General features: G+C 37.3%; 2 protein-coding genes across 5 annotated transcripts; one reads left to right on the top strand and one right to left on the bottom strand.

Moving 5' to 3' along the window:
- Positions 1-1,577: 1,577 nt before the first annotated feature.
- On the top strand, positions 1,578-3,270 carry LOC114287755 (putative WRKY transcription factor 41). Its single transcript, XM_028231205.2, has 3 exons — positions 1,578-2,124; positions 2,252-2,380; positions 2,568-3,270. Exons 1-3 carry the CDS (start codon positions 1,814-1,816, stop codon positions 3,130-3,132), a joined length of 1,005 nt encoding a protein of 334 aa, XP_028087006.2. The 5' UTR covers positions 1,578-1,813; the 3' UTR covers positions 3,133-3,270.
- Positions 3,271-3,642: 372 nt separating this feature from the next.
- LOC114287753 (NADPH HC-toxin reductase 1) lies at positions 3,643-20,382 on the bottom strand. Of its 4 annotated transcripts, none has more exons than XM_028231203.2 (6): positions 20,025-20,382; positions 5,302-5,385; positions 5,031-5,200; positions 4,733-4,945; positions 4,260-4,645; positions 3,643-4,115 (listed from the first exon to the last, which is right to left on the bottom strand). In XM_028231203.2, the coding sequence occupies exons 2-6, from the start codon at positions 5,327-5,329 to the stop codon at positions 3,971-3,973; spliced, it is 942 nt and encodes a 313-aa protein (XP_028087004.2). In that variant the 5' UTR covers positions 5,330-5,385; positions 20,025-20,382; the 3' UTR covers positions 3,643-3,970. The 4 variants fall into 4 exon arrangements, with proteins under 4 accessions (XP_028087004.2, XP_028087003.2, XP_028087000.2 ...); XM_028231202.2 differs by lacking the exon at positions 20,025-20,382 and adding an exon at positions 6,034-6,308; XM_028231199.2 differs by lacking the exon at positions 20,025-20,382 and having other exon boundaries at positions 5,302-8,402.
- Positions 20,383-24,370: the final 3,988 nt, after the last annotated feature.

Genomic DNA, 24,370 nt, shown 5'->3' with positions numbered 1-24,370 from the left:
ACTGTATTACATAGAGAAATGATGATATTTGACTGATATATCATGTCAAGTCAGTCAATAGTTGCTCAGTATTTGTTTTAGAATTTTTTTAAAAAAAATTAAAAATTAATTTGGTTAAGAAATAAAAAATAAAAAATAATAATCATTTTATATAATTTTATTTTTGAGAGATTAGAAATAATTTTTACAAATTAAATATATTTTTATTAAATTAGTTTCCAATTTTTCAAAAACATATTCTGAAATTTTTTTCTAAACAACATATCAAACATGGTTCCAAAAACTTAGGTAGCAATTGATTTAGAACTCAAATTATGATTTGAATAAAAATTTTCAAAACTCATAACCAAACTCTTTTCAAAATTCTTTACAGAACTCTATTTAAAAAAAAAACAATGAAAAGAAATATTTTTTATTTTTTTATTTAAATTATTATTTATTTATTAGTATTTTTAAAAATATTTTATTATTTTTAAGTATTTGTCAAATAATTTATTATGATTTAGATATATATGAGTGATCCAAAATATTTTAAAATTTAAAAAATTAAAAAAAATAATTTCTTTTTCCATCTAACATAATTCTTTTGTAAAGTTTGTTGACTTATCAAAGGGATTTCAAGTTAAATCAAGTTGTTCAATGCTTTGGTAAGGTATCAGGGGCAATATCGTTCATCAAGAATAATTCCTAATGTTTACTTAACGGCATGGAGTAAATTGTTATACGAATATAAACCTCTAGGGATGGGATGTAATTTCTAAAACCTCAGGGAGAATTTGTACCTCAAGGGGGTGTAGGTAATTTGTCCAAAATATAATTATTGATTACTCCCCCAACATATAACCACGTGACATTATTTACGTGATATTCCTAATAATCACGTAGTATAAAATTTTATGAGTTAGACGTAATAACTCACATTAGTTAGCTACAAAAGATAATGTACTTATATGTTGTTATTTTTATTTGTTAGGAACATTACGTAAATAATGTGACATGCTATGCTTTTTAAAAATTTTCCAATCAAGATAGCCAAAAAAAGGAAAAAAAAAAAAATAATAATAAGAGAAGGGGTGAGACCCATTTAGCCTCTGTTTGGGAAGTGGGTTGGCTTTTTGACTTTTTGGCTTTTTGGCTATTTTAGCCTGGGCTATTTTAGCCTGGTTTGGGAAGGGCTTTTTGGCTTTTTGGCTTTTTTGACTTTTTTTGTGAGAGAAGATTGTAATGATTATGGGTTGGATTTGATGTTTTGTTTTTTGTGGCTAAAATAGCCTATTTTGTTTTTTGTGGCTATTTTAATCAAAAAAGCAAGCCTGAGCTTTTTCTTGCCAAACGGAGGCTAAGAGGTTTGAAGTGGTCAATATTTGGAACTCCTAACTTTCTCCAACAGTTTTTGAACCTTCTGTGGAATTTGAATTGGTCAGCATTTGGACCTTCATCTATCCATACTAATCATCTCCACTCCACTTCTTCTCCTATGACCAAAGACCAGTCTATGCTGAAATAGAAAATTAAAAAAACTCGTTTTCTCAGTCAAACTTCAACTCTCTCTCACTCCCTTTCCACAGTCCTACACTTCCCTTCTACCAAATGCCTCTCTCTTTAAATTCAAACCCTTTCACTCTCTTCTTCCTCAGCTTCACATACCTCTACTTTCAACATCACATGAGTGAAAACCACACTTTTCCATCTCAATTCCCACCCATTTCCAATTCCCACTTCTGCAATCTATCCAACTCTTACTTACCATTTTCTGCGTCTTCCACACTCCTTTTGTCTTCTTCTTTTTCTGCAAATTGGAAAGCCTACTAATATGTGTACAATGGACAGTGGTTTGAAATTGGAGCAGAAGTCACTGATCAATGAGCTGACACAAGGGATGGAGATAGCCAAGCAACTAAGATTTCATCTGAATTCAGCATCCTCTGCCGAAAACCGACAACTTTTACTACAGAGGATTCTATCTTCTTATGAGAAGTCTCTGTTGATTCTCAAGTCATCGGCACCGACCACTGGCATGACTGAGTCTTCTATTTCTGGTGATGGAAGTCCTCGGAGCGAGGACTGTAATGGTGGGGGGTTTAAGGATCATCACCAGGACCAGAATGTTGTCTCCAAGAAGAGGTGTGTGTGTGGATTCCTATATTATAAAATCTCAAAAGTGTTTATATATATATATATATATATATTGGGTCAATTTTGACTATTGTAAGGCTTTAGCTAATAATACTTGAATTGGTGGTTGTTGCAGAAAGGTATTGCCCACATGGACTGATCAAGTGAGGATTAGCTCAGAGAATGGATTTGAAGGGCCCATTGATGATGGCTATAGTTGGAGAAAATATGGGCAGAAAGACATTCTGGGCACCAAATATCCCAGGTGAATTAACAAGTCGAAAACTAATAATCAGAAATCATAAGCTAAAAACACCTCAGTCTGTACTTCTCAATAATCAGCTTATTTAAGTTATTTTTGTCTTATAAACTGTAACAAGCACAAAAGTGACACATTTTAAAAAAAAAGAAAAAAAAGAAAGAAGCTAATTACTTGTTTTTTATGTTTGCAGAAGCTATTACAGATGCACAAATCGGAACAGTCAAAACTGTTGGGCTACAAAGCAAGTGCAACGATCCGATGACGACCCCACCGTATTTGAGATCATATACAAAGGGAGGCACGAATGCAACCAGACCCCCCATACAGCTCCACCAGCACCACCACCACCAGCATCACTAGACAAGCAAAACAACCACCACCAACCACCCAATAACATGCACTTTAGAACAAGCTTAACAGTCAATACTCACGACTTGGACACTAAAGACATGACTTCTCCTCTCACTTCTCCTTCCACATCATTTGAATGGATGAAGAGCCAAAACCAAAACCAAAATTTCCCAATTTCAAAACATGTTCATGACGAGTACCAAGACAGTTTTTCTCCATACCAGATGATGAACAACTTTGGAGTGTTTCATGATTTGCAACATTCAGGTTCTGAACTCACTGAAATCATCTCAACCAACAATTCAGTTACCAATTCTCCAATTTTGGACCTGGGTTTCTCAATCGACTCTGTTGTTGATCTAGATCCAAATTTCCCATTTGATACCCCTGGATATTTCTATTAATTAATTACAACGTTTGTGAGAAACCAATAAAGCAAATGTGAGAGAAAGCATGATTGTACAAATTAGAATCTATGAGTTTCTAAGTTCCTGCCTAGAAATTGAAGTTGAATATGGTATAACAAACGAATTTTGTATTCATATCTGAACTTGCAAATTATTGTACTTTTGGTCTTGCTAGCAATGTCCATTGAAAACATATATCGAAATGTCTCAGACGTAAGTATGGGGATGTAATTTTAAGTAGGGCAACGTGGGTCTAAGATGTCGCCATGTGACATGTTATTGAAACTCATTTGAGATTGGCCCGAAAGTTAAAAACTAACTTTGAACACTTCTTTAAAGATCTTTTTAAATTTTCAAACCTATCTTGGAAACCACATTACTTGGCTTGTTTACATCCCCATAAACAAGCACATACAAAACTAGTAACCTCTGCAGGAAACTGGGTTGTAAACAGAGCTTCAATTCACACCTAATTTGCGGGCAGTGTATCCAGCATAACATATATCATTTGTCACAACAATCTGCAAATATACTTGATCATATGCCTTTGCTACATTCAAATAGTCCAGTACAATTTTTTACCTTTGAATTACTGAAAATAAAAGATTTTGGAGCAACAAAACCGTATGTTGCTGGGGTGATCAAAGAGTAATTGAAGAATTTCACAAATCTGATAACAAGCAACTAAGTGAGACTGTTGTTGGTCATAGCTGTATTATTGAACCAAAAAGCATGGGTTCATGGTTTCCACTGTATTTTTTTGGGAAAATTTATGGATACAGAAAAAGTGTGCAGAACAAAGACAGGTAATATGCTAGGAAAGTAACCAATCAATTTAGTCGAGCGACAGAACTCCTAGTCTTATTCCGCTATCCACACTGTCATCCATTATCTTCTTCATATCATATTTGTACTGAAAACCAATTTCCATCAGCTTTGTAGAATCACAGCTGCTTCCTCTCTCTGGTCCTCGCATGAGCCTAGAAATGAACTTATATTGTTAGATTGCTGACAATGAACTCTCTCATCAATTTGAATTTAACTCATCCAAGCTTGAAATTTATGTTATAAGCAGGAATAGATTTTTGAAACACAATCTAGTAAAGTTCAATAGAATCTCTTACTCTAGTGATATCTTGAGTTGGGGATAATTTTCTTGGTAGTAATTTGCCATCTCTTGTATAGTTGGATCCACAACAGAGCATAAGAATCTACCTCTCAGTGACTGTTTCTCCATACAGAATATGTGCGCTTCACAAACATCATCAATGTGTACTAGCGGAATTGAACCCAAAAGATCTTGGAGACATTTTAAGCCGCTAAAGTAAGATAGATTGCCAGTAACCTGTGATATGATTACAGCTAAACTAGCACCAACAGTAAAGTAGGAAAGAAGAGTGCCTCCTCCCACCAGTGCACAAGCCAGGCTCACCACTTCTAAATTTCCATTTTCTTTTTCATTGTAGCTCAACACTTCTTTCTCTGCTAATGTCTTTGATTTAATATATGCCTACTCAGAAAAATATGTAAATAAATAAATAAACTTTGAATTCAATGATTGATTTGGAGTATGAACCAAAACAGTGAAACAACATACCAGGAAAGCATCATTGCTGAAAGTATATGAGAGGTTTAGAGGAGTCCAACAGGATTCATTGAAGGAGGGTTTATAGCCAGACCCATCTTCTTTCAATGGCGATGTTGACATTACAGTAGCAGTATAGATGAGCCGCTTAACAGTTTGTGATCTAACACAAGAATCGGCTATGCTCCTCACACTGGCAATGGCTGCTTCAGTTGTACCCTTGTACTGTTGAATCATAATTAATTTTCAACTTCATTGAAATTTATATATATATATTTGAGAGACAAGAAGAGAAAATCATGAATCAGACCTGAGAGCTCTGGGAATTGTGCTGCAAGGGGGTAGCCACATGAAAAACATATTGGCAGCCTCTAATTGCTGGTTCAAATTCAGTGGGATTGTATATGTCAGCTTGGAATAGTACTAATCTGGTGTCTGCATAAGGAAGGGACCTAAGAAGGTCTACTTTGGATTTTTCATCTGCAACATAAAACCATTGAAAAAATATTTAAGGTTTACAGCCACACACACAAAACAGATACAGATACAGATACAGAGCAGAGGGAGAGAGAGAGACAGACCTAAGTTCCTCAGTGTTGCATGGACCATATAGCCTTTCTGTAATAGCTTCTTAACAAGCCAAGAACCGATATACCCAGAGCCTCCTGTAACGCAAACCTTAGTGTAGTTGCTAATATCTTCCATTGACTAGCAATTTTGATTCTTTGGAATTCTAAGTGAGAGAGGCTTTGCTATTTGAGTAGAGTTAATTCCACTCAAATAGAGAGAGCTTTAGAGGATGGGTTGGAGTGCCTTATCTTTGAAATTTGAAGATTTGAAGGATGGGTTGGAGATGCACTTTATTGTCTCCCTTTGTCTCCTTGGTTTTTAAAGGCATTTATTTATTCATTTATTTCCCCTCTATGATATTTTTTCGACTGATTGAAGTTATTTCTAAATAATAAGATGTGAACAGTTATACTAAACAGTATAATAGAAATTTTTAAATTAAAATAATTTATGAACAGAAATTACATTAAATAATTTAACACGGACTCTTAAATTAAAATAATTTATAATCAGCGCATAGAAACTGCACCAAACAGCCCCACTATCATAAGAGGATCATCGTCTCGCACAAAAGTTTATATCTTTGAGCTTAAACTGAAGAAATTTATGCCTCTTTTCTCTGGGTTTTCATCTAGGAAGGGTTTTGATTGCTACGTTCATCATCCGTACTCGAAGCTTTTGAAAGAGAGAGGAAAGAAAGAGGTCATTTGAATTTAAAGTGAGAAGGCATTAGACAAGCTCACAAGCTGCTGCAAGTGGTCGTCACCAACTGCTCCTCCGCGCTCGCTTTCCGCCGCCGGCTGTTTGCTGCTCGTCCTCCGTTGCCGGAAAGAAATTTTCGGTCCCATCAACAGAGAGATCATCAATGCCGACTCAGTCACTGGTTTGCCTAGGTGAAAGAGCTCCGGTAGCGTCTTCGCAGCTGTGAGAGCTTTGTTTGCTGGTCCTGACTCGCCCTCGACCTGTTCGACAAAATGCCTCAATACTGACCTGCCATAAGACGTTTTTTTTTTGGGGGGAAGGGAAGGGAAGGGAAGGGAAGGGGGGGGGGGGGGGGTATGTTTTAGTAGAGGAAAGAAAAGATTATTTAAGTTATAAGAGGGGAAAAAAAAATGATTGTGATTTACTCTTTTTTGTTTGGATAAGTAAGAAATAAAAGAAAAAAAATGATTATAATTTTTTTTTCCTTCTTGTTTGGTTAGATTTCATAAGAAAAAAAAAATTATTTTATATTATATTATCAAAATAATCTGTTTATATTTTCAATCATTTTATTTCTTTTATTTTTACAAGGACAAAATTGGTATTATAAAAATATTATTGGTTTTTTTTCTCTCCGAATCTCTTCACATTTGGGAAGATTGAAAATGAGGATTATAAAAGAAATGAGTTTCTCTTCGTTTCTCTTTATTTCTCCCAATTTCTTTCCACTTAAGTTATCTAAACAAATAAGAGAAGTCCATATCTCTCCATTTCTTTTCTTTTCTCTTCAAATCACTCAATCTAAACATAGCGCAAGAGTAAATCAAAAAACAAATCTGTCGAGTGCAAATCAACCAAGGTATCCTTGAAGGAGTTTGATAATCAGGTTGATGCTTAACTATCTACCAATGAGATGCATAATGTACTCTCTTGCCGGTCTACACGCATCTGAGGACCCCCAAATCTCTTTTATATGGAGATTTTGTGGGACCATGGCAAGGGCTCTCAAATGAAAACAAGAGGGGATTAAGGGATGTAGAATCAAAGGATAGCTCAATCGAGTGTGATTGTGTTGCTCTATGTTTTTGTGGAAATCTTGGTACACCACAGAAATGCAAGCCTCAATTGAGCAATTATCAAAGTAGCATCAAACACCTAATGCATGGAACGCACCAAATAGAGTGCTAACTGATCTTGAGCAATGGCCAAAATTGGCCATTGTGTCCTCACTGGTGGCAAATGAAATAATAATGTCAAATAAACTTGGCTTACTCAGTGCTAATCAAAAAAGAAAAGTAATGGGCACCAAGCAACGGAAGAGTGATGAAAATGTGCGAACTCGTGGAAATGAGGATTCGGTTGAACTGCATATGGAAGACACACAATCTAGCAAGGGTGAATGCCATAGTGATACACCTGCTATATCAAGTAAGCCTCTATAAGCTTGGAGCTCTTTAGTTAAAGAAGAGATTAATAAGGTGTCAAAATTGAAATATAAAATAGGTGCCTATAAGATTGAGAACCTAATAGATGGCATATACAATATACCTGTTGAGATCTCAAAAAAAGGCTTTTCTCATTAGAAAAATGCCTTGGATATTTCATTGATAAAAGATTCTCTTTTCATTATATGAAAACTTGGCAGAGAAATTTTGGAGAAATTTGCTTGTGGATATTGTCTCTATTGATATTGGCTTTTTTATTTTTAAAGTAAATAGTGAAGAGGTCATGGACAAAATTTTGAAAGAAGGCCACTATTACGTTAGGATTAGATTGATTATTGTTAAAAAAATGGCAATCAGGACTAAAATTAACAAAGTGTGAATTTTTAAGTGTGTCGTTGTGAGTGAAGTTGTATAATGTTCCTTTAGAGCTTTGGACTAAAGAGAGTTTGGGTTACATTGCTAGCATCATGGGAACTTCTCTTTATTTGGATGAGCCTACTTTCAAGAGAAGCAAACTTATGTTTGCGAGAATATGTATTGAAATGCCAACAAATAAAGATATCCATAAATCTTTCAAAATAAATCTTGGTTTTGGTGACCCGTATGATATTCAAGTTGAGGTTCTATGGAAGCCTCAAAGGTGTGATGTTTGTAAGACTTGGGTCATACCATTTTAGAGGGTAATTTGTGAGCAAATTGGGCCGAGCTAGGACGAGTCTTCTTTGGAAGTTGGGCCGCGCAATGAGCCAAGGAGATATTTTGTATTTCGACTTTGGGCCAAGGTAGGTACCAGGACGGTTGGATGTGTTGCTGGGATTGGGACCTATTTATCTTCTGACTGGGATGATGGTAGGGCGATGGGCCGAGCTAGGTGTAGCTAGGCAGGATACCAACCTGTAGCATGGTCATCACGGTTTGCCCATGTTGAGCCCGGAGCTGAGATAACATCAATGGCGAGGGCCGACCTGTGTATATGTCACGACCCAAACCCGCCCCTATGGGTTTAGTACCGTAACCGGCCAGTAATCCGAGATTACCGAAGGCCTGCTTAACAGTAATACAGTAATACAGAGTACAGGGGCTAGCAGAAGCCAAATCAGTAATTAAACAATGTCCAATGAGCTGTGACAGTCTGTATGCAAAAAAACCTTTCATATCATATACATATATACAAGCAGTACCAAAACAGTATGTACAATATATACAATCATCCAGGATAGGGACTTAATCCCTGTTTAAAACAGTACAGTACAAAAACATTCAGTATATACAGAACATAAACAAAAAAGGGAAAAACTAAAACACCCCAAAAGCCCTAGCTTGACAGGCTCGGAACCTCGCAGTGAGGCACAATGGTTGGCTTTGACAAAAGGGAGTCTAACCCACGCTCCTAGCTCCGGTCTGGTGCCTGAACACCTACATATATATATATATATATATATATACAAGCAGTGAGTTAAAGCCCAGTGAATAACATAATGCATAAAGAGGTTAAGAATGAATGTCCTTTCAGTATAGAAAACAGTCGATTGATTCAGTATATCAGTCATTCAGTCATAACAGTCATATGTGGTACATCCAAAAGCAGAACAGTACAGTAAACAGTAGGTCTATAAAGACCGAACAGTCAATGATGGCCATCATAACAGTAAACAGAAGTTCCAAAATAGGAACTAACAGAGATCTCTGTAACAGTAGTAGCAACAGTAACAGTAGTTGCTAAGGATGCCACAATACAGTTCAGAATACAGGACAAATATTCATTCAGTTAACAGTAAACAGTTCAGAAAACAGTTCAGTTGATCATTCAAAAAATATTCATTTTCGAACATATCTTTACAATATTGTTACTCACAGAGTTCTGGGCTACAGATAAGTTAGTACGCGTCTCCGGATGCCATCCCTACACAGTTACAGAGTGAACACACACTAGGCTACACAGTTGGGAAAAATAATAACTTAATCCCTATCTTGACTCGGTGTGGTTCTACATCAATATCCCCATTAAGATGCTTTAAACTAGGGCTATGAATGCCTAGAATGGAATGAGAATGCAAAGATGCACTTTAAAACTATTTTCAGAAAACAGAGGTCTCGCTCGAGCATGGGTTTACCCGCTCAAGCGTACAGGCAAACAAAATACTCTGCTCGAGCGCGAGTTATAACGCTCGAGTGGACTGTAAAACATACCAAAAGTACTGGATGTGCGAAAATCACGCTCGATTGGGCGCTCGATACCCGCTCGAGCGTGTGAAACAAGTCCTCGCTTGAGCGTCCAATGCACCGCTCGAGCAAACTGTAAAACAGTGTAAAGTGCTGGATGCACGAATTTCACGCTCGAGCGCTAGTCACTCCGCTCGAGCGTGAGTCCAAAATCTGGAATTTCCAGATTTGAACCTCAAGCTCAAAAACAAGTTTCAAAATACTAAATTCGATCCTTTTGGGCTAATTTTTTGGAAAACACTTCAAAACTCATAATATAACATGTTTCAAAGATCAATTTGAGAAATCAAAACCCAAAGGTAGTTCAATTAGATCCAATTTCAAACCAATTTTCATGAACATAACTCAAACATGACATGCATGAGTTTAAATCAATTCAAAGCTTCAATTACATGCTCTAATGAGCCAATTTCTTCCAAAACATGGTAAAATCATGAACTATGATCAAAAGATGAACATGCATGAAGCAATCTCATGAACAATAACTTCAAAACTCAAGAATGACAACATGCTAGAACCAATTCATGACTTAGCTCTTCAATATGACATGAACCATGCAAGAACCAACTTAAAGACACAATTAAGAGGTTGAATACCTTACCTAAGCCTTCAATTTAAGGTAAGGAAGTTCTATTCTTACAATCTTCCTACAATTTCTCCAAGTCTCCAAGCAAATATGAGATGAAATCAAGCTCTCTCCCCTATCACTCTCTCTAGTCGGCTATAGCAAGGAAAAAGGCTGAGCAAATGTGTGTCTAGGTGTAATCAAGTCTCAATATGTTTGGTGTAGTGGCCCACTAGGATGGCATGTTGGTAATTAAGCCAGCTATTGCAATTTATCCTTATTTAATCTAATTAAATCATACCAAATCACATTTCAAATAAATATGCCATAAAATCACATTAATTCTAATTATCATAAATCATCAATCAATTTCAGATTCGGCCGCTGATAAGGCCTTTAATTTGCAGTTTAAAGCATACAACATAAGCAGATAATTTTTAACAGTCAACAGATAGGTATGCACTTAAACAGATACACTTAATCAATCAGTTCAGTATTTCAATCAGTTCAATGACTATTTATAATCAGTCTCAGTTTAGCAATAATTAATGGTTAATCAGTCAACAGTGGTGAGGGTTGTCACAGTCTCCCTTCCTTATAAAGAGTTTGGTCCTTCAAACTCGAATTACCTTCGTTCTGGAAGAAAATAGGATTTAGTGGGAACAATTCAGGATATGTCTTGGCTATGTCATCTTCCCTTTCCCAAGTGGCATACACGCCACCATGGTTTTGCCAGTCAACTTTCACTAACGGAATCTCTTTGTTTCTCAACTTCTTGATCCGTCTGTTTACAATCTGAATGAGCCGCTCTTTGTAAGTGTAGTCATCACTTAGCACTACACGGGTAGGCTCAATCACATGGAAGGCATCCCGAAGGTATTCCCTCAACGTAGAAATATGGAAGACGTTATGCATATGCTCCATTTTAGGAGGAAGCGCTACTTGATACGCCACCGGATTGATTTTCTCAATAATCTCGTATGGTCCGACATATCGCGGCGCTAACTTGCCTTTAACTCCAAAACGAGTCTAGCCCTTCATCGGTGTCACTTTTACAAAAACGTGATCACCTACTTCATATTCTCTGTCTCGCCTTCTGACATCCGCATAACTTTTCTGTCGGCTCTGTGCAGTTTTCAGTCTCTGTTGGATCAGTTTTACTTTCACAATCGTTTCATGTACAATCTCGGGCCCAAGCAATGGCCCATCTCCAACTTCTGCCCAGCAAATCGGAAATATATACAATATGTACAATATATACAATCGTCTAGGACCGGGACTTAATCCCTATTTAAAATAGTACAGTACAAAAACATTCAGTATATACAGAACATAAACAAAAAGGGGAAAGACTAAAACACCCCAAAAGCCCTAGCTTGACAGGCTCGGAACCTGCAGTGAGGCACAATGGTTGGCTTTGACTAAAGGGAGTCTAACCCACGCTCCTAGCTCCGGTCTGGTGCCTGAACACCTACATATATATATATATATAAGCAGTGAGCTAAAGCCCAGTGAATAACATAATGAGTAAAGAGGTTAAGAATGAATATCCTTTCAATATAGAAAACAGTCGATTGATTCAGTATATCAGTCATTCAGTTATAACAGTCATATGTGGTACATCCAATAGCAGAACAGTACAGTAAACAGTAGGTCTATAAAGACCGAACAGTCAATGATGGCCATCATAACAGTAAACAGAAGTTCCAAAATAGGAACTGACAGAGATCTCTGTAACAGTAGAAGTAACAGTAACAGTAGTTGCTAAGGATGCCATAATACAGTTCAGAATAGAGGACAAACATTCATTCAGTTAACAGTAAACAGTTCAGAAAACAGTTCAGTTGATTATTCAGAAAATATTCATTTTCGAACATATCTTTACAACATTGTTGCTCACAGAGTTCTGGGCTACAAATAAGCTAGTACACGTCTCCGGATGCCAACCCTACACAGTTACAGAGTGAACACACACTAAGCTACACAGTTGGGAAAAATAATAACTTAATCCCTATCTTGACTCGGTGTGGTTCTACATAAATATCCCCATTAAGATGCTTTAAACTAGGCCTAGGAATGCCTAGAATGGAATGAGAATGCAAAGATGCACTTTAAAAACATTTTCAGAAAACAGGAGTCTCGCTCAAGTGTGGGTTTACCCGCTCGAGCGTATAGGCAAACAAAATACTTCGCTCGAGCGCGAGTTATAACGCTCGAGCGAACTGTACAACATGCCAAAAGTACTGGATGTGCGAAAATCACGCTCGATTGGGCGCTCGATACCTGCTCGAGCGTGTGAAACAAGTCCTCGCTCGAGCGTCCAATACCCCGCTCGAGCAGACTGTAAAACAGTGTAAGTGCTGGATGCACGAATTTCACGCTCGAGCGCTAGTCACTCCGCTCGAGCGTGAGTCCAAAATCTGGAATTTCCAGATTTGAACCTCAAGCTCAAAAACAAGTTTCAAAATACCAAATTCGATCCTTTTGGGCTAATTTTTTGGAAAACACTTCAAAACTCATAATATAACATGTTTCAAAGATCAATTTGAGAAATCAAAACCCAAAGGTAGTTCAATTAGATCCAATTTCAAACCAATTTTCATGAACATAACTCAAACATGACATGCATGAGTTTAAATCAATTCAAAGCTTTAATTACATGCTCTAATGAGCCAATTTCTTCCAAAACATGGTAAAATCATGAACTATGATCAAAAGATGAACATGCATGAAGCAATCTTATGAACAATAACTTCAAAACTTAAGAATGACAACATGCATGCATGATTTGAGCTACAATTTAACATGCTAGAACCAATTCATGACTTAGCTCTTCAGTATGACATGAACCATGCAAGAACCGACTTAAAGACACAATTAAGAGGTTGAATTCCTTACCTAAGTCTTCAATTTAAGGTATGAAAGTTCTATTCTTGCAATCTTCCTACAATTTCTCCAAGTCTCCAAGCAAATATGAGATGAAATCAAGCTCTTTCCCCTATCACTCTCTAGTCGGCTATAGCAAGGAAAAAGGCTGAGCAAATGTGTGTCTAGGTGTAATCAAGTCTCAATATGTTTGGTGTAGTGGCCCACTAGGATGGCATGTTGGTAATTAAGCCAGCTATTGCAATTTATCCTTATTTAATCTAATTAAATCATACCAAAGCACATTTCAAATAAATATGCCATAAAATCACATTAATTCTAATTATCATAAATCATTAATCAATTTCAGATTCGGCCGCCGATAAGGCCTTCAATTTGCAGTTTAAAGCATACAACATAAACAGATAATTTTTAACAGTCAACAGATAGGTATGCACTTAAACAGATACACTTAATTAATCAGTTCAATATTTCAATCAGTCCAATGACTATTTATAATCAGTCTCAGTTTAGTAATAATCAGTGGTTAATCAGTAAACAGTGGTGAGGGTTGTCACAGTATAGCTCGGTACGGTGGCATTCGATATATCAGCTTTCGATCACACGGTTCAAATGACAGGGGACCGAGATAAGGCAGTTCGGTAAGGAATGTATAACCGAGGTAAGGGGTTTAGCCATCTCACTTGGTTTGCAGTGATAAGACTCCTAGGAAGACTCTGCTAAGGAGAGTAGGGTCTTACTAGGATTGTGCAAAACCATTTCACTTGGTTGGTAGTGAGTAGGAGTGTGACTCCTAGGAGGACACTACTAAGGAGAGTAAAGTCCTACTAGGATTGTACAAACCATCTCACTTAGTTGGTAGTGAGTATGGTGGGTGATTCCTAGGAGGACTCTTATAAGGAGAGTTGGAATCCTACTAGGATTGGGTCAGGCCAAGTCTATAAAAGCTCATGACCAGACCTATGTACAGGTATAATAATTCTTACTCTAGAATACATAGAGCTTATTGTCTTTTGTCTAGTTGCTGACTTAGGCATCGGAGGGGTTTCCGGCACACACCCACCGGTTAACTCACGTTTGTATTTTCAGGTGGCAAAGCGACGACGTTTGGAGAAGTGCAAGCTTGATTAACAGGATCATACGAGAAGAATTATTTCGTGCTCGTACAATTGGCGCCGTCTGTGGGAATTATACATAGAACAAAACCTTTTGATTGAGTTTTCCTCTCTAGTTGAAATCAATGGCGCACAACGAAGATTTTCCGCAATCTGCTATAGATGGGCAAACCCCAAAAGGGGGTGGAAGGCGTGAAGGTTTACCTTCTATCCCACTCATGGTGGAATTAGATCCCCCGCGAAGGAATCCGTGAAGAGAAGCGAGAGAAAGACTGGGCTCAAGTCCACACCGCTCTCAAAGCCCTGATAGACAGAGGCGGAAGATGGATCCTCAAATTCTCGAAGATCGCATAAGGGAGCAAGACGAAGTAATAAGAAGAATGGCGGTTGACATAGAGTCTATGAAGAGATAGATAAAAGGCAAAGGGGTGGCAACAAAAGAGGGGCGCAAAGGCAACACACACTCTTGCTACTCAGAAGATCGTGACAAACAAGTCACACTATCACAAACTGAAAGTAGAAGCCTCAGGTCAGGCGATACACAATCAAAGACTTCTAGGACACGCTACTCCAGGCTTGAGAGAATGAGGACTAAAAGGGCTCGAAGGAGAGAAGACATTTAGGGTCGCGACCCCCGTAGAGTCTCCGTACTACAACGATTGGCTCCTAGAACACATGAGAGTGTCGAGGTTAGAATTCCAGAGCCACACCTTGCCTATGAACCAGCAGACAAAGCGTTAGCAAGGTTGCAGAGCTTACCGTTGACTCCTACAGTAGAGAACGCACCATTACCCTCAAGCTTCCACTAGCCCAAATTTACTACTTATGAGGGAAAGTCGGACCCCTACATACACTTGAGCCACTTTTACCAGGTTATGGCCGTGTATCGACGAAACAAGGCTCTAATGTGTATCCTGTTTTCTTCCAGCCTTGGAGACCTAGGTTTAGTGTGGTTTGAAAGGTTGCCAGAAGGTAGCATAGCTTCGTGGGGGCAACTAGCGGGGGCATTTGTGACCAGATTCAGAGCGAACACCAAGACACCAGTGGAAATTGACCAGCTTCTCTCCATAGACATGGACGGGAAAGAAACATTGAGGTCTTACAATAACCGGTATTGGGAGACTTTTAATCAGATTGAAGATTGCCCTACAAACCTAGCTATTGCACAGTACAAACGAGGTTTGCCAGCTGGCAATAAGTTGAGGGATTCAATGACAATGACGCCGCCCCTTACTATGGAAGCCCTAATGGAGAGAGTGCACCAATACATCCGGGTAAAGGAAGATAGGGGGCGCACCGAGGAAGAGTCCGGCACAACAGCGATACCAGACAAAAAGCCTTTGGCGAGAGTTAACACGGTTGACAAGTAGGACCGACTGCACAAGAGTTTTTGCTCGACTGAGGAGCCATTAAGAAGTTTGGCCGGAATAACCAAACATTTAGCTCTCTTCAGCCAAGATCAGGATCTTGGCTGAAGAACGTTTGCCGGAATAACCAACTTTGAGCTCTCTTCAGCCGAGATCAGGATCTAGGCTGAAGAGGTTGGCTGAAAAAACCAACACTTTCCTAAGCCGAGATAAGGATCTAGACTGCAGGAAGTTGGCAGGTATGACCAACATTTAGCTCTTTTCAGCTGAGATAAGGATCGAGGCTGAAGAGTGGTTGGCTGAAAAAACCAACACTTACCTAAGCCGAGATAAGGATTTAGGATGCAGGAAGTTGGCAGGTATGACCAACAAAACTTTTTTGCACCCTTTAGCCGAGATCAAGATCTAGGCAAAAGGTGGTTGGCAGGTATGGCCAAACAAAACTTTTGCACTCTTTGGCCGGGATGACAGTTAGCCCGGTTACACAGAAAGAACGTCTTCTAGTGCGATTGCAAACTTGAAGGATATAAATGTTGAAGGCAAAAATGAAGGGTTGGCTATTCAAAGTTTTAAAGGTACATAACGGTTGTAGCAGGAGGACGAGGATAATGGGGGCACGTCACGTATCCTGGGAATGACGTCATATCAAACATGCCAAATTAATGGAAAGACGTGTTGAGCAACTGACAAGGCTTATTGGGGCCGAACAAGCTGTGAAACCGAACAATTTTTTAGCTCGGCAAAGTGGGGTGTTCTTAGCTCGGCTGGAGGAAAAATAATCCCAATCATGCTACGCAGATGGAATTAAGGAGCAATAGAGAGGGTAATTTGTGAGCAAATTGGGCCAAGCTAGAACGAGTCTTCTTTGGAAGTTGGGCCGCGCAATGGGTCAAGGAGATATTTTGTATTTTGGCTTTGGGCCAAGGTAGGTACTAGGACGATTGGATGTGTTGCTGGGATTGGGACCTATTTACCTTATGACCGGGATGATGGCAGGGCGATGGGCCGAGCTAGGTGTAGCTCGACAAGATACCAACCTGTAGCATGGTCATTACGGCTCGCCCATGTTGAGCACGAAGCCAAGGTAACATCAATGGCGAGGGTCGAGCTGTGTATAGCTCGGCAGGGTGGTATTCGATAGATCGGCTTTCGATCACACGGTCCGAATGACAGGGGACCGAGATATGGCAGTTCGGTCAGGAATGTATAACCGAGGTAAGGGGTTCAGCCATCTCACTTGGCTTGCAGTGATAAGACTCCTAGAAGGACTCTGCTAAGGAGAGTAGAGTCTTACTAGGATTGTGCAAAACCATCTCACTTGGTTGGTAGTGAGTAGGAGTGTGACTCCTAGGAGGACACTACTAAGGAGAGTAAAGTCCTACTAGGATTGTACAAACCATCTCACTTAGTTGGTAGTGAGTAGGGTGTGTGATTCCTAGGAGGACTTTTATAAGGAGAGTTGGAATCCTACTAGAATTGGGCCAGGCCAAGTCTATAAAAGCTCATGACTAGACCTATGTACAGGTATAACAATTCTTACTCTAGAATACATAGAGCTTATTGTCTATTATCTAGTTGCTGACTTAGGCATCAGAGGGGTTTCCGGCACACACCTGCCGGTTAGCTCACGTTTGTATTTTCAGGTGGCAAAGCGACGACGTTTGGAGAAGTGTAAGCTTGATCAACAGGATCATATGAGAAGAATTATTTCGTGCTCGTTGAGGTTCCATGGAAGCCTCAAAGGTGTGATGTTTGTAAGACTTGGGTCATACCATTAATTTGTGCCTTCAAAAGCCAAAGACTTTGAACCCTCCCTCTTTCAAACAAGAATGGAGAGTCAAGGAGATTAAAATACAAATTCTGACTAAATGGGAAGTGGTGATGAAAAATGGGAGAAATGATGGGCAAAGTTTAACGATAGTGATAAATAGAGAGAGAGAGAGAGATGCAGTCTTCTGCCCCTTCAACATCTAATGCCTTTGATGTCCTTGAATCGTGTGACGTGGGAGAGTTAGGGAATGGAGAATTAAGTCAAGAGTTGTTGTGCCAAATGAAGAGCCTAAAAAATAGAGGGAGTCCATCTCCAAGTAGGAATGGGGAGACTACAAATGAGAATATGATGGGTCGTTGAACACACCAAAATTAAATACTAAACTATACCAAATACAATCAGAATAATGGCAAGTCCAGGTATCGATCCACAGGGACTATTGTGAAATTAAACTAATTTAATTGTCAAATTCCTAAATTAATTTTGATAAAAAGATTGGTTGTTTATAACCTAATTTAATAACGAATAAATTAAACTAATGAATTAAATTATCAAGAATAATTGAATTTAGGTTTACTGAATTGGGGAAAAATCCTAGGGTAGAGAATTCACCACTAACCACATAATTAGGGTTTCCAATTGAAATTAATTATGTTATGGTTTGAACAGATTAATGCTTCACAACTACAAGCTTAAAGCATTTAACAAGAAGATCATCACATTCAATGTACGAGTACGAACCATCTCAAGTAATACGAATCGTTCACTCTAAACTAGGGTAGTGATACGACTCGTTCCTCATAGCATGGTTCGTCCCATACCTTGAATGTGAAGGAATAGAAAACTCATGTATGGATAATATTCAACAATCACAGAAAGTCAAATATTTGAAAAGATAATGAAAATTATATATAAAGAATTTCTAAAACACCATACAATGGTTCAAACCTTTACATAATATAAAATCAGAAAAGAAAAACCTATTACATGGCTAGGGTTTCTTCAAAACCCTAGAAAAGGAGACTAGCCACTCATGGAGGAGTGGGAGGAGGTAGATGGAGAAGGAACCACCATGGGAGACATCTTGGAGCTTTTGTTTCTCTTTCTTTCCAAACCTTAGCCTCTCCTTTTAGGTCAAAACAATTTCAGAACCCTAATCCAGCCTTTTACTTGCCTTTTTATACTTCCAATCTCGTCCAAACAGGTTTAAAACGTCGGTTTGACTTTCCCAGAAAAAGTCAACGCACGTGCGGGAAAAGTCAACGCACGTGCGGGAAAGTCAACTCTGCCCAAATTCTGTCTTTTTGCCCATTTTATGCTCCAACGATGTACAACCTGATTGACACTCAACGAACATAAAATATACAGTTTGACCAGCAAGTGAAGTTAAGAGATTCTAATTAACGGCCTCAATGACGTACATTTCGGCCTTAATCAGAATAACAGTAGAAAACTCAAAACGAAACTTCATAACTTGAAGAGTGCTAGAAGGAAATTTTGAATCCTTTTCGTTGTGAGTGTTGGGTTTGTCTTCTATAGGCTTAGTTTTATTTCTTTTGATAGAGTAGTTTGTTTTTGTTCTCCCTATAAAGAATGTGTATTGAATTTCATTATATATCTTTCTTTTTTAGTTATAATATGACTTACTTATCAAAAAAAGAGTAAAATGTCACATTGTCTATGTAGTGGTCTTGATAATTGAAAAGAGTTATGCTAGAAATTCCAAATAATCTACTACGTTTTTTTACCAAACCTCTCACATATGGGTGTCATGTGAGAGGTTTGGTAGAAAATTTGGTAGATTATTTGAGATTCATAGCATTTTCCAATACAATACACACTAACAACTATCTAACCAAAAACCCAAGGGATTGCGGCACTTTGGTAAGGCTTTGGAACATAAACACTAAGGTTTTAAGTTCTACACTCCCCAGGACCAACTCTCAAGGATTTGGTGTAGTGATCCTTGGATGACTCTCTAAGTGCTGGACAAACCGTATCCAGGGCTTGGATATGAGATCGAATCCTAGCACCTACATTTTCTAACTTAAATGGTGTGTCACTCCCCAGGACCAACTCCCATGGATTTGGTGTAGTGATCTTAGGATGACCCTCTACATGCTGGATAAACTGCATCCAGGACTTGGGTATGAGATTGAATCCTAGCATCTGCACTCTTTGACTTAAATGGTGTGTGCGTTGTGGAATCAGTGTCCTACTCCGGTTAAACCGATGTTAGGTAGTTGATTTCAAAATTGGCGGAGGACAGGCTTAGAGAGTTTACTGATTGAAAAAAAAAAAAAAAAAAAAACTACCTAACAAAAATGGCAAAAACTTTTACTAGTTGAGGCACCACTTACGCAATACCATGTAATATTTCGGAAACACCCTATAAATTTCTTCTCTTTATCATCATCCCATCCGTCATGAAAATGCTGCAATTGATAAATATTCAAAACTTAATACATCAGGAAACTTTCCGGTTAAACAACTGATAAAAATCACCAAACTAAAAGTTAACATCACCATATCTCTGAAGTTCTAATCAGATGCGAACCAATAATCCAAGTTTCTCAATTATAATTGATCAAAATAAAAAATAAAAAATAAAAAAAATTAACAGTGCAAGTTGTATTGTATGAACAGAACAGGGGACTTACGAATTGTTGAGAAGGAGGAACTTGATTGGAATTATGCAAACAACACAAATCTCTTTTCTTGTTCAATTTCTGTCACTTTCTCGTGAAATTTAAGGTTTCTAGACTAGGCTTAAATAAAGCGATTTTGATTATCAAATCAAGCAAGCTTTCATGTACTCCATCATCAGGTAGATTGGGCAATCGACCCCATGATGAACAAAGGAGTGCGATAAAAAGGCAAAACAAGAGTTAAAAGTAAGGAAATTTCCGTGTAAGTGTTAATAGTTGAATTTATTATTTAATAGGTTTTATAATAATTAATAATATTTTTTATTAAATATTATTAACAAATGGTATTAATTATTAATTTTTAGTAATAGTTTAAAAATTTTGTCACAAAAAATATTATTAATTATAAATTTTAGCGGCAGTTTAAAAAATCGTTATAAAAAAATCATTCAGTGTGTTTGGTTTGAGTTTTTTAGATTAATTTTTTTTGAAAATTGAGTTTTTTGGTTTTCGTATTTTTTTTTAGTTAATATTTTTAAAATTTTAAACATTTTTTTTACTTTTTTAGATGCACCTTACTTAGATGTATCTAAAAAGTAAAAAATTTGTGAAAAAATATTTTAAAAAATTAATAAATACATAAAAATACAAAATATGTACGAAATTCTCGTATTTTTTTCGTATTTTTAGTATTTAATGAATTTTTAAAAGGTTTATTTCACAAATTTTTTACTTTTTAAGTATATTTATGTTAGGTATGTCTAAAAAGTAAAAAAAAATTGCTTAAAATATTAAAAAAAATTCAATAAAAACAAAAAAAATATAAAAAATAAGAAAGTAGAATTTTCTGAAAAGAGTTTTTGAAAAACTCCAACCAAGCATGCTGATTTCAACTTTCAACGATAATTTAAAAATTCGTCATAGATAAACGTCACTAATTATAAGTTTTAGTGATAATTTATAAACTGTAGTAAAAAAAGTCACTAATTATTAATTTTAGCGACATACAAAAAAAGTCACAAAAATTTATTTTTAATAATAATTATAATAAAAATTAAATTCAACTATTACCACGTATTAATAATTTAGGAACAATTTTTACTTAACCGTGGATTTTGGGAAAAACTATCACAAATCAGTGGGAATCTTTTTAAACTACATCAGCAGTACAATCTGCACTTCTTTTTTTTTTGTTTTTTTTTTTTTTGGTCTTCTTCCTTTCTTTTGCTCATTCACGTCTCTCTTACACACGCTCTCTGTCTGTCACCTAACGCACACACCTACGCCACACATTTACACACACACAGAGCACACATCACAACAACTCACATGCACACTCCATCTTATTTTTAATTTAAAAAATATATATTTTACTTTATTGTATAAATGCAATATATAATTTTTAATATATAAATTTGATTTTTATAAAATTATTACATTTTCAAAAGATATCAATAAAATCTTTAGAATAAGACTAATATTTAACATGTTTAATAAAAAATTAAATTAATAATTCAAAATTTATAGAAATTTACATAATTAAAATAATTTGTATGATTTGAATTGATAAAAATAATATATTTTTTTAAAGTACTTTTTAAATAAAAATATTATTTTTATTTATCTAGAGAAAACGTAGAGACTAACAAAAATATTAACTCACATTATATAATTAAAAATTCAACCAAACATTTTATATTTCAACTTTAAAGTTACAAAAATTAGTTTAAAAAAATTAATCGCATAGTATATTTCAACTTTATAAATAGATAAAAAAAATATTGTAAAAATTAGTCACAAAAAAATAAAATAAAATTCACAATATATTTCAGTTTTAAAAATATTTGAGCGGGATGTAAGTTCACTCTGTGCTTGACTGCATGTCACGACCCCATTCCACCCCTAGTAGAATGGTGCCGTGATGGCCAGTAATCCGAAATTACCGAAGGCCAACTTTCAAAATTCACACACAATCAGAGTATAAATATAGGGTTCACAAGTGCGGAAGCAATATATACAAATCTAATTAGTCCATAAGAGCAGTGCATAAGTCAAATGGAATGGTATACATCTTTACATAGCTTTACAACTTGAATATAAACAAAATAAAATACATATTACATCTTGATAAAAGGCTTTTCGAGTCGACATGTTCAAAATACATAAATCCTCAAGATTGCCGACATATCATGCATCAAACATCATCTTGCAAATAACACATCTCGGTGTCACCGCCTTCATGCTTGTTATCTACATACATATATAGAGAAGGTGAGCTTAGATACTCAGTAAATGGTACAAGTAATAAAGGGGTTAAATGAATGATTCCCAAGATCTTGTCAAAACAATACATACATCATAGCTTGTTCAAAACATGTACTTGGCATAACTTGTATCAAAACATGGGATGGAGCAAGTTCATCAATCAAAACTTTCAAGCTTCTTGGGTGTTAAAACATCAACATATACTTGGAGTGATGACATTCCGGACAAAAAAAATAAAGGTGCCACAAAAGCTTAGAGTCCTCTGGCACGTAAAGACGTGTGCTACAAATGCTTATAGTCCCCTAGTACGTACGGACTTCACATGTGTGCTACAAATGCTTATAGTCCCCTAGCACGTACGGACTTCACATGTGTGCTACAAATGCTTATAGTCCCCTAGCACGTACGGACTGGTGCCACAAATGCTTATAGTTCCCTGGCACGTACGGACTTCCCGAGAATGTCACCCAAAACAAAACTTATACTTGATACGCAAAACTTATACTTGATACACAAAATAGGGGTAATCATTCATGCTTAACAAATACTTTTCAAAACAAAGCAAAGCAAAGCTTATCAAAACATTGTAACATAGCTTTATTAAAAATACTACTCACATAGTTCTTGGGACGCCGGGATCAAAGCAAAGGTCCAAGTCCTACAAACACACGGCAAAGCCTATTGAATGCACTCTTAAAAACAAGCTTTACATGAATGCAAATGATCTAGGAAAAACATGCTGGAAGTTAAAATACCATTTTTCATCTAGGAAAAACATGCTGGAAGTTAAAACAATGTTTTTCATCTAGGGAAAACATGCTGGGTACCAACCAGGTCTTGGAATGGATGCACAGAGATGATCTAGGCTAAAATGACTTAGCTGGCTGAACCCGGGAGGTCTTGGCCGAGGTCCCACACCTCTTGGCCGAGGTGTGGTTACTTAGGCTTCAGTGTGCAGTTGCCTGCCGAGGTGTTACAAGGTGCCGGCAAGGGTGTACCATGGTCGGCCTAGGTGTGCAGTGGTTAGCCTAGGTGTGCAGAGGTTGGCCTAGGTATGCATGCAAGATAAACTAACGTACAGGTGATCATGCAAGGTATGCTAAGGTGAGATACGATGCTTGGCCTAGGTGTGTGATCTAGGCAAGAGTGGTCTCGGTGATCACACCTAGGGAAATAAAGCTTGGAAATCTGGGTTTCCTCTTTGAAAAACATGAAGAACATGAGCATGAAGAACATGAAGAACATGAATGCTAAAATCATAACTTGTTATTACAAGATTTGGGATTTCATGCTATGAGTTCGAAAACATGGACCTTGGTACCCATACTTGAAGATCATATGAAAACAAATACGAAAACATGGATCTTGATACAAACTTTAGAATCAAAACATGGCTTTTTCTCAAGAACACATGAATATCACTTTCTCTTTCTAAAACCGAACTTCAAAGCAATGCATGGCTCATGAAACATGCTAGATCATGCAATGCAGCTAGATGAACAATAAGAACAATAAGAGTAGACCAAGAATCTAACCTCAAAACACGGATCTAATGGTTCAAGGTGTGAAGATCAAGCTTGGAAATCTACCTCTCTCTAGAATTCCTCTTCCTTTTCCTAGAGCTTCTCTCTCTTCTAAGACAAAGATATAGCAAATGATATGTTTTTCTCTCTCTGCCGGTTGATTTAACCCTCTGTAGGGACACGTGGCACTACCGGATTGGTTCTTCTCAAAAAGGTGATTGAAAGACAAGACAAGTGTATGACAAAGTGTGTATGACAAGCAAGGTGGCATGGGCACTTCGGCAGGTAATGATCTCGGCTTAGGACATAGGCTTCGGCAAGTAAGGTTCCAATGACCTCGGCTAGGAAGGATAACACTTGACCTAGCTGTGCCACACCTCGGCCTAGATGTGCCACACCTCGGTCTAGGTCATTCCAGTCCCGGAACAAGATCACTAGGTGCAAGGATCAAGGATCTAGGGCGCCTAGATGATAACATCTCGGCCTAGATGATGCACATCTCGGCCTAGGTGATGCACACCTCGGCTTAGATGATGCACACCTCGGCCTAGGTGATGCACACCTTGACCT

Source organism: Camellia sinensis, chromosome 13 (genome assembly GCF_055761805.1).
Source record: "Camellia sinensis isolate YWXY chromosome 13, ASM5576180v1, whole genome shotgun sequence".
Taxonomy (NCBI): Eukaryota; Viridiplantae; Streptophyta; class Magnoliopsida; order Ericales; family Theaceae; genus Camellia; species Camellia sinensis.
The sequence above is the reverse complement of the archived record's forward strand: the minus strand, read 5'-3'. Positions and strand labels throughout refer to the sequence as shown.